The sequence below is a fragment of the Rhinolophus hipposideros genome (assembly GCF_964194185.1).
Source record: "Rhinolophus hipposideros genome assembly, chromosome: 15".
Lineage (NCBI taxonomy): Eukaryota > Metazoa > Chordata > Mammalia > Chiroptera > Rhinolophidae > Rhinolophus > Rhinolophus hipposideros.
Genome location: NC_138061.1, coordinates 50,752,010 through 50,768,490, shown reverse-complemented (window position 1 = coordinate 50,768,490; position 16,481 = coordinate 50,752,010). Strand labels below are relative to the sequence as shown.

General features: G+C 37.8%; 1 protein-coding gene across 6 annotated transcripts in view; it reads left to right on the top strand.

Moving 5' to 3' along the window:
- The first annotated feature begins 17 nt into the window (after positions 1-17).
- CFAP70 (cilia and flagella associated protein 70) overlaps positions 18-16,481 on the top strand; it is a 67,500-nt gene continuing 51,036 nt past the window's right edge. For 5 of the 6 annotated variants that reach the window (XM_081074406.1, XM_081074409.1, XM_081074408.1 and 2 more), the window contains exons 1-6: positions 219-256; positions 2,286-2,388; positions 3,621-3,807; positions 12,153-12,251; positions 12,422-12,501; positions 15,821-16,000. In XM_081074406.1, the coding sequence (XP_080930532.1) occupies positions 2,326-2,388; positions 3,621-3,807; positions 12,153-12,251; positions 12,422-12,501; positions 15,821-16,000 (609 nt within the window). In that variant the 5' untranslated portion in view covers positions 219-256; positions 2,286-2,325. Of the gene's footprint in view, positions 257-2,285; positions 2,389-3,620; positions 3,808-12,152; positions 12,252-12,421; positions 12,502-15,820; positions 16,001-16,481 lie in introns of all 6 variants that reach the window. The other variant, XM_081074411.1, reaches the window with a different exon arrangement.

The following is a 16,481-nucleotide window of genomic DNA, read 5'->3' as shown; positions in this document are numbered from 1 at the left end:
CAGGAGGAAAACTTTGCACTTAACCAAAACTTTTGCCACCCGCGGAAACAGGAGTACCCGCAGGTAGGGAAGCCGCCGCTCCCACGCGCAATTCCCCGAGCGCAGGCGCAGACGCTCACCTTGCGGGCCGCTCCTCGTCTTCGCCCAAAACGTTATCGCGAGTCTTGGGGTAAACTTGTGGTGATTGCAGAACCTAAGTTCTCGCGAGAGGTAATTGGTTGCTATAGTTGCGAAAGCATCTCCGCGGCTGTTGCAGGTAAGACAGCTGTCGCTCACAAAACCCTATCTTCCCGGCCCCCGACCCGGCCCTGCAGCCACACCCCGTCACCTCAATCTCTGCTCCCTTAGCCACGGCCTGGCTGAACCGCGCAGACGCACACCTGCACGCCTGCTCCCCCTGCACAACTAAACGCCACCACCCCGCTAGGTGCCGTCGCTCCCGCCCACCGCAGGCCTCCCAGTCACAGCCAGACAGCCCAGACCGCACCTCACCCCATCGTCTCCTTCATCTAAATTATTTCTGATTTGACTCACCCTGTAGCTTCTTCTGAGCAGATGATAAAAAATGCGTGCCTTGCTGGGGGCAGCGGGACCCCCCGCCTGACTGCCCTGACCATACCTTGTAGTTGGCCAGATTTCTTGCATTGGGTTATTCAACAAATATGCCTCTAAAGCCTCTTGCAGACAAGGCGTGGTGCCAGGCCCTCAGAGGCTGTAAATGTGAATGACAGATTACTTGTCTTTAAGGGGCTTATTGGAGCATTCACGAAAAGCAGTGCATATTAATAATACCATTTGTGGTTTGCTTCATAGGTGATGCAGTTTTGCTATTTTAGTGGTGTTGACTGAAAAATAATGGTGTTTTGTCACCAGAAAGGATTTTTTTGGGAGTGGGCGTCGGGGTGGGGGAAAGGGTTACAACCCAGTGCATGCAGACATGGCAAGTTACTTGCACACTCTGGCCTGCAAGCCAAGATGGAGGAGTATTTATAGAAGAGAAAAGGAAATTAAGGGAAGGAGAATTTAGAACCATAGAGCTTTATTATAAACACAGAAGAATTCGCGTGATTACATAGAACTTTCATAAATCCTAGCTCCTCCTGTAGACCCTCTAGACTGATGATGCTTGCTTAAAGTTCCAGTTTTTAGTTCCAGTTTGCTTAAAGTTCCAGTGGATATTCACAACAAATGTGAAACAGGTCAGAAGTTTTCTTGCCCATGTTACAAAAGGTGAAACTGAGTCTCAGAGAAGTTAGGCATTTGTCTAGGGTCAGGCTAGTGAAGGTCTAATTCACGTGGTACTATTGAAAAGGAAGGAAGGAAACTACTGCAAAAAGTCATTTCAAATGTAAACTTGATAAGAAAGTCGTCAGGGCCACTTAGGCCTGAATGAGCCTGGAGATCTGGTGTTGACCAAGTGATCTGAGACTTTCAGGTGACTGGGAAAATGAGGGGGTATTTGGGAAGAGGCAATATAATTACACAATCTGGGTGCAGCAAGATACCTCCTTTTTTATACCACCAGTCCTAGACACACTTAGCATAGTATGTCCTAAGTAAATGTTTGAATTGCATTAAGTTCTACTTTGAATTGAGTCAGAAAACATGATCCTTTTAAAAAACATATCCAATTTATTTATTTATTTTTATAACCACCTTTTTTTTCTTTTTTTTTAAGGAGGGTGCAGCTAACAGTGGCCCCTGTGGGGATCAAACCTTGGTGTTATCAGCACCACGCTCTAACAAACTGAGATAACCGGCCACCCCTATCCAATTTATTTTTGAAATTGTGTCCTTAATGTTGTAAAATAGTTAGAAAATATCGTTGACTAAATAAGATATATGTCAGGACTTTTTCCAGTGGACTAAACTATTCTTTGTGTCTGTTTCTTAACTGGGAGATTAAATAATCCTTGAGTGGAGCTTTGCATACACACAAAAAATAAAAACAAACAAACAAACAAACAAAGCTACCAAAGAACACTATGAAGGATGTGGGGAATGGGATTTTGGGGAATGACATTTCTGTCCTCTTTGTCTCGTGATAATTTGTGCTTACTGGGTTAGTTACATGTTTAATGGTCTTTCTAGCACTACGAGTGGTATCATCCTCGTGGCCATCTCCCTAAAACCCTGCCTGTCTAGCAGAAGAGTTTGGAGAGGGCACAAAACAGAGCTGGGCTATTGCATTTCCCCAGTTCTCCCCTGGTATTGGTTATGATGTAACGTGAGTCCTTGTGCAGCTATGGTACATGAGTGGACAGGCTCATTCATTATGTTTACAGAGACCAAAGAAGACCAGACGGACTTTGCCCAAGTGACAATATGGAGCAGGTCTCACCAACAGGCAAACCTGTGCAGATCACTGTGACAGATGGATATGACTTGGTAAAGTTATTTTGGAAACCTGAGAGGTCCCTAGTTTATTCATACTTCTTGAAAATATGTTTGCTGAGCTCAGGTCTCCCTGTCAAACATCTACCTGTGGGTGGAGGGATGATTTGTTGGGAGCAGGAGGAATGGGGTGTCGTATCATCCTGTACCACCAAACCTGCTGGCTTTACATAGCAATGGCTCTTCCTTCTCAGTGTTCCTTATTGATAGTCTAGAATCAGCAACTCATGTTACTGTATGCATATAATACATGGGAATGGGAATACTAAATTTAACAGGTAAACCAAGAGGTGATTTTCGTTTTCCTAGATAGCACTTTCTTTTTCCTGAAAAGGATCTGAATTCTTCCAGAGTTCCTTTTGTGATTAATTTTATTGGATGAATTTAAATTATAAAACTATAATAAGATATAACTATTAAAAATTATAAGAAAAATGAAATGGAAAACCGTTCAATATAAGTCAAAAAGCTCACTCCAAAGCAGGATGTAATAAATGGTCTCTACTTTGCTTTGAAAGGTATACATTTAAAAAGTATATATAAGTATGTGTGCATATACATATATATACACAAACACATATACATACAAGTATATACACATATACCGGGGAGTGCCGAAAAAAATGTGTACACATGACTTGTAGTCATCTTTTGTTATCGGTATATGATTGAATATTATAATTGTAATACAAGTTTTTCCTTTTTAAAAATGTGTATACATTTTTTTGGCATACTCCGTATTCACAAAAAAAACACTGGAAATATATTCTAAAATGTTAATAGTACTTGCATAATAGAGAGAAATTATAGGTAAAGGTAATTTGTTTTCATATGTGCTTTTCTCACTTTCTAACTGTTCCACAATATGATTTTATAAACACAATAAATTTGATTTTTGGAAATTCCAACATAGTGACATTTAAATACAGTGTTGCTTGAGCACCTAGTTTTTTGCATTAAATCTCTTTCTGCTTAAAATTAAAAAAAGATACCAAGTCATATTTTTAAGTAAATCCAAATCATTAGGTTAAAAATAAATACAATGTTGCATTTAGCTACAACTAGATTTGTTTAAAGACTTTCTACCTACTCCTTTTGTATGTGTGGTATAGCTTGATAGGAAAACATGGAAAATGCTATTTAGTGCAAGTCAAAATGAGTTGCCAGATGTGTAGGAAAATTCTCCATTTGAGAATAATTGTAAAGTAGGATGTTTCTGTCAACAGAAATGTTTTAAAGGAGATTCTCCAGTTACCTTTATTCGAGCAGAATTCAATCAAGTGGTTCTGGGAGACTCTGCAAAAATTACTGTTTCTTCAGAAGGAACTGCAAAATACAACTTCACCAGCAGTTTTGAGTTAAATCCTGAGGGAGGAATCACGTTAGATGACCTCGCTTACAAACCTGTGTTCTGTAAGTCCTTGTGATTCTAAAAATGTTAATTATATGAGTATGTTATGAAGAGATTCTGAGGTATTGAGTAGCTGTTGTTAGGACAGATGGACACACCTTACTTTCTTAATCTTAAGAAATAACGTGGCATACTTTGAGTCTTCCCTGCTCTGGCAGCCATTGCCATGACCTACTAATTTTAACCAGTTTGTATCAAAGGCTTTTTGACATATGATTGAACTTTGCAGCTTTTATCTCCTAAGCTGAGTTGGGAGGTTTTCCTTTGTATTCCTGTAGGGGTTGCCAGATTTAGCAAAAAACAAACAAACAAAAAAAAAAATTGAGACATACTAAAAAATTACTCATTGTTTATCTGAAATTCAAATTTTAAAATCTGCATCTTGTATTTTACTTGGCAACCCTATCTGTAGTTCTGTGTACTCACCATACTGTGTAGCAATTATTAATTTGCATCTCTTGCTAGAGGAGGCAGTTTGGAAATATGGGCTGTATCTTACAGTATTTATTTCAGAATTTCTGCTGCCTAGAAATATTTAGGACATAAAAGGGCTCAAAAAGTGTTTGTTGAATGAATGAATGGATACGTGGATGGATGGTTTCTGTATCCATGCTTTTATAGTTTCTAACTATACAGTATTATCTTTGACATACTTCGTTCCTACACTATATACTAGTCTAAGGCTTTTTTTGTTTTACCCATACTCTATTTTTTGTTTTTGTTATTCTTTTTTTAATGGCACATCTCCTGGGGTGCCTGCCAAAAACCACAGATTTCAAGATCCCAAACCCAGAGAGCTGGGACCTGGGAATCTATACAGTATTATAGAGCTATACTTTCCAAATCTTTCTTTCCATAGAGTCACTGAAGCTCTGGGAGAAAATAGTCTTCAAGGTCCCACCCCAGACCAGTAAATTCACAATTGCCAGGGGAGCTGAGAACAAAAGTCTCAGCTGACTTCTGGGAAACACTGTTCCAGAAGAGGGATGCCTAGCTCAGGCCTAGCTGGGAATCAGTCACCCACGGAGGCATTCATCTGACCCACAGTCTCTGACCACTCCATTTTACTTCTTTCTTTTCTGCTGTGTGCTTCTCGGTCACCCCAAATAAGAAAAGTGTCCTGATTGCCTTCTTTCCTAGCATGTTTGATGGGAAAGACAGAACTATAACATTCTTTTAAACGTGTCAAACAACTCATGAGAAAGAAAGGGCAACCCCTTTGTTGCAGAAGCAAAGCAAGAACTGAAAGCTGGAGCTCTTGAACAGCTGCCATTAGTGTGTGTTTGGGTGGGGAGCTTTAATGCTCTTACAGGGACAGAGACGTGGGACTTTTGTAGATGGGGAGGTAAGACTGAAACCACCCCTCTCACCATAAGCCACGACTTACACAAAAAAGGAATAGACTAGAAAAAAAAATCCATTCACCATCATATCTGTCTAGGCCCTGGGTAGAGGAAAAAATGCCTTCTCTAAGAATTAGTAGTCATGCTCTCATGCCATTCATTAAATAATATATATTTTCTTAAAACTCACAAAGACTTATGTAATAAAAACTGACAACATACTAGGCCATAAAGCAGGTCCTGCATATACCAAAGAATCAGTAGCATACAAGTTTTCTGATCAAAATACAACAATCAACAAAATTAGAAATCGATAACATAGATAGCAAAAAAAAGTGAATCCATTTGGAAAATTTAAGACACACGTATATTTCATGGGACAAAGAAAAAATCATAATTAAAATGGCAGAGCATTTAGAATCAATCAACAGTAAACTCCAAATATCAAAACTTGTGAGATACAGATAAAGAGATACAATAGTCTGCCCTTATCTGCAGGGGGTACATTCCAAGACCCCCAGTGGATGCCTGAAACCTCAGATGGTATTGAACCTATGTGTACAATGTTTTCTCCTTTATACCTATGATAAAGTTTAGTTTATAAATTAGGCACAATAAGAGACAGCAAAAACTAATAATAAAATAGAACAATTATAAGAATATACTCTGATAAAGTGATGTGACATAATGGTTTTTTGCACACAAACACTGCGATACCTTGACAGTCAATCTGATTGTGGAGAGGCTACTAAGTGCCTAACAGGCAGGTAGCATATACAGCGTGGATATGCCGGACCGAGGGATGATTCACGTCCTGAGTGGGATGGAGCAGGATGGCATGAGATTTCATCACACTACTCAGAATGGCATGAAATTTAAAACTTATGAAATGTTCATCTCTGGAATTTTCCATTTAATGTTTTCAGACCATGGTTGACCTCAGGTCACTGAAACCGTAGAAAGCAAAACTGTGGATAAGGGGGGACTATGGTATAACCTTAAATGCAGTCATTAGAAATCAAAAAGGATTTAAAACAGAACTTCTGTCTCCAAGAAGATGGAGTAGATATACTTTTTCCTATTCCTCTCACTAAGTATACCTACAAACCTTGGACATTATATATAAAACAAACATGAAAGACTGAAAGGTGGAGAGAAGGAAGCTTGAGACCTGAGGAATAACACAGTAGTGAGGTCCTTGGGTTTTTTGTTTGTTTGTTTTTTGCCTCATATGTTCCAGACTTGATGCTGATGAAGCCAGCAACCTAGAAACCCTAATGGGTGAAACCAAAAAGCTCAAAAAAGTCTGCTCTCTCTAACCAAAAGACCAGGAAAGAGGCGGCCTAGAAAGACAGAAAACTTTGACAGTAACTGCTCTATTTCATCGAAACACCACAGAAAGAAATTGTGGCCCCACCCACACCCAAGCTGAATAGGGAACCTAGACTTCTACTCTCACAAAGCTGAAATTAGGTGCCCCTAACATCCTAACTAGGTGGAGTCAGAGAAGACCAAGTAGGGAGGGAGCCAGGACTTTTATGCCCTCTGGTAATGAGACCCCTTCCTCACTGTGTGGTTTTAGTGGAGGCCACATGGGGAGCCTATACTTCTGCCCCAATTTGGCAGTAACAGGGTGCCCCTCTATTCCCCAGGGGTGGTGTCAGACAAGGCCTAGTGTAGGGTCAAGTCTTTCACTATCACCTCATGGTAATGAGTCTGCACTCACTGTGGTATCAGTGGAGAACAAGTAAGAAACCAGAACTTCCATTCTTTGTCAGCAGTAAGGGGGAACTCTCCCCCTTAGGTAGCAATGGAGGCTAAGTAAGGATCCTAGACTTCTACCTTCACCTGGCAATGAAGCAGTGCGCCCTTCCCCTTCCACTGTTGGAGTGATGCCAAAAAGCCAGGTAAAACAGAAGGTTCAGTGTTTCATAACAGTACAAAAAGCCCAGGTTTCACTTGAAAAAAAATCATTCATCATACCAAGAACCAGAAGATCTCAAACTGAATTTAAAAAGACAATTAGTATGTTAACACCAAAGTGACAGATATGTTAGATTTATTAGACAAAGATTTTAAAGAAGCCATGATAAAACTGCTTTAACAAGCAGTTGAAAACATGCTGGAAACAAATAAAAAAAGCAGAAATATTCAGAATAGAAATAGAAAGTCTCAGAAAGAAATAGAAGATATAAAGAAGAACCTAATAGAAAATTTAGAACTAAAAATATATTAACCACTATGAAAAGCTCGGTGAATAGACTCCACAGCAGAATGGAGGAAAGAATCAATGAACTGGAATATAAACAACAGAAATTACCTAATCTGAGTAATACAGAGGAAATAGACTAAAAATATGAACATATGCAGAACACTTTACCCAACAACCGTAGAATACACATTCTTCTCAAGTGCACATGGGACATTTGCAGGATAGACCATATATTAGGCTACACATTAAGTCTCTATATATTTCAAAAGATAGCTTACAAATTATCTTCTACAGATACAATGGGATGAAGTTAGAAATCAATAACAAAGGAAAACGGGAAAATTCACAAAATTGTGGAAATTAACACACTTGTAAATAATCAATGGATCAAGGAAGAGGGAAGCTATAAAATAGGAACACAAGCTAGAACTTGGGAGATGCAGTGAAAGTGGTCTAAGAGGGAAATTATAGCTAAAAATACTAACGTTAAGAGAGAAGAAAGATTTTAAATCAATAGTCTAACTTTTCAACCTAAGGAGGTAGAGAAAGAAAAACAAACTAAACGCAAAGTTCACAGAATTAAGGAAATAATAATGACTAGAGCACAGATAAATAAAATACAAAAGAGAAAAAAATTGAGAAAATCAATAAACCCAAAAGCTGGCTCTTTGAAAAGATCAACAATATTGACAAACCTCTAGCTAATTAAGAGAGATGACTCAAATTACTAAAGTCATAAAGTGGGACAATCACTACCAATTCTATAGAAATTAAAAATACTGTAAGAGGGGGGTGGGGGGAGGGAGATGAGGGTGAGGGGGATCAAATATATGGTGATGGAAGGAGAGCTGACTCTGGGTGGTGAACACACAATGGGATTTATAGATGATGTAATGCAGAATTGTGCACCTGAAATTATGTAATTTCATTAACAATTGTCACCTCAAGAAATTAAAAAAAATATATTGTAAGAGAATACTATGAACAATTATCCACAAATTGGATAACTTAGATGAAATGGACAAAATCCTAGAAACGCAAAGACTACCAGACTGTCATGAAAAAGGGAAATCTCAATGAACCTATAACTAATAAGGAGATTGGATCAGTAATAAATAATCTCCCAATAAATAAAAGTCCTGGACATGATGACTTCACTTGTGAATTCTACCAAACACATAATGAACTAATACCAATACTACTCCAACTCTTCTAAAAAAGGAGGGAATATATCCTAATTCACTCTATGAGGCCAGCATTACCCTGACACCAAAGCTGAATAAGGACACTACAAGAAAACTACAAGCCAGCATCTCTTATGAAAATCGTTGCAAAAATCTGAAGAAAAATTAGCAAACCAAATTGAGCAGCATATTAAAAGCATTATACGCTATGACCAATTAGGATTTATTTTTGGAATGCAAAGATGATTCAGCATACAACTCTATCAGGGTAATACACCAGATCATCAGAATGAAGAAAAAAGTCCCACATGATCATCTTACTTGATGCAGAAAAGCATTTGACAAAATTTAACACTCTTTATGAAAAAAAAAAAAAACACTAAAAAAACTAGGAATGAAAGGAAATTACCTCAACATATGAAAAACCCAAAACAAACATTATATTGAAAAGACTGAAAGCATTTCCTCTGAGATCAGGAACAAGATACAGATTTTTGCTTTCACTACTTCTTTTCAACATAATACTACAAGTTTTAGCCAGAGCAATAGGCAAGATAAAGAAATAAAGGGTATCCAAATTGGAAAGGCAGAAGCAAAATAATCTCTTTTGCAGATTATATGATTTTATATGTAGAAAACCTTAATGATTCCACAGAAAAAACTATGAATAAATGAATTCATTGAAGTAGCACAATACAAATTCAGTATACAAAAATTAGTTGCATTTATATATAGTAACAATGAACAATCTGAAAAATAAATTATGCATCAATTCCATTTACAATAGTATCAAAAGGAATAAAATACTTAGAAATTAAGTATTGAAAGACTTATAGAAGGAAAACTATGAAACATTGCTGAAAGAAATTAAAGAAGACACAAATAAATGGAAACACATCCCATGTTCATGGATCAGAAGACTTAATATTGTTAAAATGTCAGTATTACCCAAAGAAATATACAAATTCCATGCAAACCCTATTAAAATGTCAATGACATTTTTTGCTGAAATTGAAAAACCCACCCTAAAATTCATATGGAATCTCAAGAGACCCCCAAATAGCCAAAACAATCTGGAAAAAGTTAGAGGTCTTACACTTCCTGATTTCAAAACTTACTACAATTCTACATCATTCAAAACGGTATGCTATTGGCATAAAGCGAGAGATACAGAACAATAAAATAGAATAGAGAGTTCAGAAATAAACTATAATATATGGCCATCCTTTCTGACAAGAGTGCCGAAACCATTCAATGAGGGAAAGGACAGTCTTTTCAACAAATGGTGCTAGAAAAACTGGATATCCACATGCAGAAGACTGAAGTTGAACCTTTACTTAACAGCATATTTTAAAAATTAACTCAAAATGGATCAAAAACCTAAATATGAAACCTAAAACAGTAAGTCTCTTAGAAGAAAATATAGCACAAATTTTCATGATATTAGATTTGGCAACCATTTCTTGTATATGATAGCAAAGGCACAGGATAACAAAAGAAAAAAATTGAGAAATTAGACTTAATGAAAATAAAATGTTGTACATCAAAAGACACTATTCACAGAGTAAAAAAAGCAACACAGCGAATGGGAGAACGTATTTGCAAGTTATTTATCTGATAAGGGATTAATATCCAGAATATGTAGAGAAATCCAAAACTCAGCAACAACAACAACAAAACCAAACAACCTGATTTAAAAATGGGCAAAGTACTTGAATAGACATTTCTCCAAAGATCTACAATTGGCTGATAAAATGCTCAACATCACTAATTGTTAGGTTAGAACTCTGTGCTCCTAACTCCAAATGCTGCTGGTTCGATTCCCACATGGGCCAGTGGGCTCTCAACCACAAGGGTGCCAGTTCGATTCCTCACGTCCCACAAGGGATGGTGGGCTCCGCTCTCTGCAACTAAGATTGAACACAGCACCTTGAGCTGAGCTGCCGCTGAGCTCCTTGATGGTTCAGTTGGTTGGAGTGCGTCCTCTTAACCACAAGGTTGCCAGTTCGATTCCTCAAGTCCCCCAAGGGATGGTGGGCAGCGCCCCCTGCAACTAAGATTGAACAGGGCACCTTGAGCTGAGTTGCCTCCCGGATGGCTCAGTTGGTTGGAGCATGTCCTCTCAACCACAGGTTGCTGGTTCGACTCCCGCAAGGGATGGTGGGCTGCGCCACCTTCAGCTAGCAATGGCAACTGGACCTGGAGCTGAGCTGCGCCCTCCACAACTAAGACTGAAAGGACAACAACTTGAAAGCTGAACAGCACCCTCTACAACTAAGATTGAAAGGACAAGAACTTGACTTGGAAAAAGTTCTGGAAGTACACACTGTTCCCCAATAAAGTCCTGTTCCCCTTCCCCAATAAAATCTTAAAAAACAAACAAACAAACAAACAAATAAAAACCAAGTGTTGGTAAGGATTTGGATAAATTGGAACGCTTGTACAGTTTTGGTGGGACCGTAAACCAGTACAGTCACCGTAGAAACTGGTAGTTCCTCAGAAAATTAGAAATTGAATTACCATGTGATCTAGCAATTCCACTTCTGGGAATACAATATATCCAAAATAATTAAAAGCAGCTCACAAAGAGATATTTGTACACATATTCATAGTAGCATTATTCACAAAAGGTAAATTATGGAAGCAACCCATGTGTTCATCAATGGATGAATGGACAAGCAAAATGTGGTATATACATACAATGGAATATTATTCAGCCTTAAAAAGGAAGGAAATTCTGACATGTGTTACAACATGAATTAATTTTGAGGACATTATGCTAAGTCAAATAAGCCAATCACAAAAAGATAAATATTTTCTGATTCCATTTATATGAGGTATATGAGTAGCCATATACATAGGGAGAGAAAGTACGCTTGTGATTGCTAGGGGTAGGGGAGAATGGGGAGTCATTGTTTAAGTAGGTACAGAGTTTCAATTTTAGGAGATGAAAAGAGTTACGGAGATGGATGGTGGTAATATATATGTAATACCACTGGACTATACATTTAAAGTGGTTAGTATGGAAAATTTTATGTAATGTGTATTTTACCACAATTTAAAAAAGACGTAAGGAATATTCTGCCATTACTTTTGAAAACTTAGGTAAAATGGAGAATTTCTTAGAAAAATAAAAATGGGAAAAATCGAAAGAAATGGAAGGGGAACCTAAAGAGTAACAGAGACTTAAGAGACTTCAACTAATCACAATATGTGGACCTTATTTGGGTCCTGATACAAACTATAAAGAAAGTACTTTTGAGAGACATGAGGTTGAATAAAGGGAAAGGTGTACCATGTTCTTAGACAGGAATGACCAACTTATAAAGATGTCATTTCCCCTAAATTTATCTGTAAGTTTCATGTGATCTCTAGAAATATGCCAACATTACATATATATATTTTTTAAATTACAGAGTTGTTACAGGAAAAAAATCTCTGAGGTGATCCAGTATTTTCCACCAGAAGTCACTGATAATGGTGCCTTTTCAAATTTCAAGTTATTTCTCTTAACTTAAATTTCTTTGATAGTACTTTGTTTATTGCACCTTGGTTATCTGATGGCTGAGCTAGACGTGTTCTCATTTTCTTTGTTTTGATTTTTCTAGTAACTGTGATTGAAGTTTTACCAAAGGAAAAGAAACAGAAAGATGAGAAGACCTTAACGCTTGGTCAAGCTGTGGTGGATCTTCTTCCTTTAGTGGAAGGTCAGACGTGTGATTTGCGCAAAAGCAGATATAACAGGGCTCATAAAATTTTAACTTCAGCGAAATGAAAAAAACTCAGCCTCCTTGAATTCGAGGAGTTTGATGAAAAGAGCACATTTATTTTTGCCTAACCCTTTCTTTTTTGGCTTGACTTGGCCTTCTTTTTGCAGGAGAGAGTTCATTTGAAATGATGGTCCCACTGCACCCTGTGCCAGGCTCGCCTTTAGAGCCTCTTCAGTCAGGTGTTAAGGTAATCAGAGTTTTAACTCCCAACATTGCAGCCTGCCATTCAGTCTAAGAAGTCCGTCTGATATAAAGGTTCAATTCAGTTGAGTCCAGTTTATCAGGTACCTTCTTTATATAGGCACATATAGTGCTAGCTTCTGGGAAACAAAGATAAATAAGGCACAGACCTACTTTTGGAGTCCATAGTCTACCTATTATGGATTTTGACTCAGTGTGATTAAATGGTGGGGCAGGGCATGTGGGCACAGTGTAGGTATCAGTTAATTTGCCCAGGGGCAGATGTAGGGAAGGCATAACCATGAAAATGCCTCTTGAGCTATATCTGGATGTATTAAATTAAGTAGTATATGAACGCACCTAACACACTTTCTGGCATGGTAGCCTGCCTTTGTTTCCTGGTGGAGGGGAAGCAGGCTGTTTGTCTTCTGGGTTGTGATTCCCATTCCTCCTGGGTAGCTTCTTGGAGTCCTGTTTGCTACTCTCGTGCAAGTGTGCTCAAGTTCAGCAGATCCCTGCAGCTGCCTTCTCTTTTGCACAAATGAAGGAGAGAGGAGGGCCCAACTGACCCAACTGTTCTGAATGCAGTGCCCTGATTGACTATCGCTGTAGACGCCTTGCTGCTTTTTGTTGATTCTGACCTTGGTGCTGCCACAATACACTCCTGCATCGCCTGTGGTCCTCTTATTCTAGGATGTGGTTGGTTTCTTCTAGTTTTGTTTTTTTGTAGATCTGATTTAATTTGCTTTCTATCTTTCAAAGATCCCTAAAAATGTGTAGTTTAGTAATGGCATTTCTTGTTTTCCAGGGTTATTATAGCATTATCCTTTAATTGGATATAAAGATATTATTCAATATCATTCTGTCATTCCATCTGACTTGTGCTGGAAAGGTGTATATCTGAGCTCAGTCTGCCTCCCATGGTCCAGTCTCACAGCCTATATGTACTGTTGACTTTCCTTAGATACATGAAAAATGTCAGTCAAATGAATTGTCAGTCCTCATGATCTTTGCTCGTAATATTCCTGTGTTTACTTGTTTTACATTCTCAAGGAAAAAAATTTATGATAGTTAACTTGCATTTGCTTGAGAGTTGTCACTAATTTCATATTTAAGCTTCAACACTGGTTATTCTTAAGACTCAGAGAATAAAACAATATAAACCTGTACTTGGAAAGGAGATTCCAATTCATCTTCCAGTGTTCCCTGTCTTGATCAATACAAGTTAGAAACCTTAGGGACATTTGCTTATCTTCTCAGAGATATATTGACTAGAGATGTCACATTTTTCAGTGCCTCTTTCTTAAAATCTTTTGTCCCTTTGGTGTTCTGATTTCCTATGCACTGACTGTACTTTCTTAGGTTCCTGCTCTCTCTTCTGCTCCTCCCTTAAGTATGAAAGTTTTATTCTTGACCACCTTCTCTTCTTAGTCTGTGTTCATACTCCAAGGGGGTGGTTATCCATGATTGTAACAGTCACCAATATTGAAGACTTCAAATGCAACAGCTCCAGCCCAGACCCCTCTCCTGAATTCCAGAATGTCAGACTTTACAACCACCTACTGGTTTGCTCTATAATGATAGCCCATAGTCACCTAAAATTTAACATTCCCAAACTAAACTCAGTATCCTCCCTCAAACTTACTCTTCCTTTTATCTTAGTTATTTTGGCTAAAGGCATCACCCATTCGTGCAATTATAGCACATACATAGGACCTACATTACATGTATGACTTACCCCTCAGACCCTGGCTACAGCCAAATCCCAAATCTGCCTTTCATGAAATTCAGCCTTCTCTATTTAAGTGCCTTTGGACTCTTAGCTTCATTTCTCCTCTTTATTAACTTGTAATTCTCATCTGGAACATCAGGAGTCGCCTTGTAACTGCCCTTGTCAGCCTCTAAGTCAGCCTTCCCACTGCTTGCAGAGCGACTTAAAAGTGAATGGGACCACACCTCTTCCCATGGTTAGTTCTGTGTGGTTCATAGGTTCACCCGTTGCTTACATATTAAGGGCAAGATTGTTTAGCAGGCATGCAGCAACCTTTGCAACAGGAGCCGTTTGCGTGTTCAATCTAATGTCTCAGCCCGCCCCTCCTTGTGCTTTATGTTCTGAAATCCTGAATTACTTACACCTGAACTAAATACACCAGACTGTTTCAGTACCTTGTTACATAAAACTCTTTTTTTTTTTTCGTCCAGAATTATTTTCTGGACAGAATTATTTTCTCTTTCCTTATCTGCTTATCCAGGTTCCAAACTTCTATTCATCTTGTAAAACTTAGCTCTGGTGTCACCATCTCTTACTCCTCCCTCTACCCCAATAATTAATTATCCACTTCCTCCTTGATGCTCCTGGACTAGAGCATTTTGTACAGGTCCTTATGATAGCACTTATCATAAATCATGGAATTATGACATGAATTCCACGATGAAGGGGCTATGTCTTCTTCATCTTTATATTCCTAGTGCTATAGTAAAGTGCCTGGCATATCATTAGATGTTTTCAACCTATTTTTTATTGTATTCTGTATTAAAATATAAACATATGTGTCTATATCTATATATATGGGTAGATATAATGTGTTTGAAAAAATATGTCATATTAAAAAACGCCGCATTTGCCAAATCAGAGTTTTTATTGGAGAAATAACTTGGGAATTTCCTGTTAGCATGATACTTAATTCTCTAAGGGCAATATTAATCATTCTTATTAATGTTGATTCCTGAGAAATGAAATGAAAATGAACAAATTCTTGTCTCCTCTCTAATTTAAGAAAACACTAGTTGTCTTGACTGCCTACTTGGGTACATCTCTAACATCAAATCTTTGGCAGCCCTTCTAAAAAATTCATTCCCAGGGCTTACTCATGCTGCCAAAATTACTTTTCATATTTGAAAAATAGAACTATATTAAAGATTATTGTTTTCAAATATTTAATAAAAATCTAAAAGTTTTTTAAAGCACTATATTTAAATTACAAAATAATCATAAAATATAGACTAGTATCCCAATCTCACTCACTCATGTGCAACGACTATTAATATTTCAGTGTAGAACCTTCCAGTTTCTCTTCTATATGTATTTGTATACATACTTGACCTCAATAAGTTAGATGGGAAGGGCTCTAGCTTAGGGAAAGTTTCTCTTCTTGGCTCTATCTCTAACTCATGAGACCGAGAGAAAGTTATTTGAATCCTCTGCATGGAAATAAACTTGACCTTTTTACCTTGAACAGCGATAGGGTATTCAAATGATATTCAAATGCAAAAAAGGGGAGGCCTCTGGCATTTTCAGAATGCTGCATCATTTTATTCTTTTCCAGCAATGCAGTCTTCAAGTTAAAGTATCTGTGGTGGAGCCATTATTGACCGCAGCCCAGATCTTAGGGAGCAATCTACTGAAGGTCACATTGGAGGCTGCCTACTCTGTGCCTGAATCCTTTATTCCAGCAGGACCCGTGCAGAACTATATGGTTGGTCTGCAAGTTCCATCAGTTGGAGAGGTAAAGCCCCACAGCCAGATATTTGCATAGGTTTAAACACGTATCTGGGGGTTTCGTCCTCACCTGCTAACATTTCATGCATAGCAAGCTCTGACAATGGCTGAGATTTATTTTAGGCTTAAAAAAAATGAACTTTACTTCTGTTTTATAAATAGATATTTATGTTAACAGTTTATGTATTACACATATTATAGATTACATGTAATTTATATCAATAAATACATATCGATGATGGAAATATTAGAACATTTAAAAATTGACATTATGCATATGTTTTGTGGATTTTGTATAATGTGCTTTATTATACAAAACTTCCTCTTAATTCCAGATTATTTTCTTAGTCCAAATTTCTATAGAATGATTTTGTATCGGTCTTCTGAGGCTCTTGGTAGAGATTTCCAAATTGTTGGCTAAAAGGGTGTAGTTACTACTCCTATCTGTTTTATTGCCATTTTAGATTTTCAGTATAGAACTCTCCTCC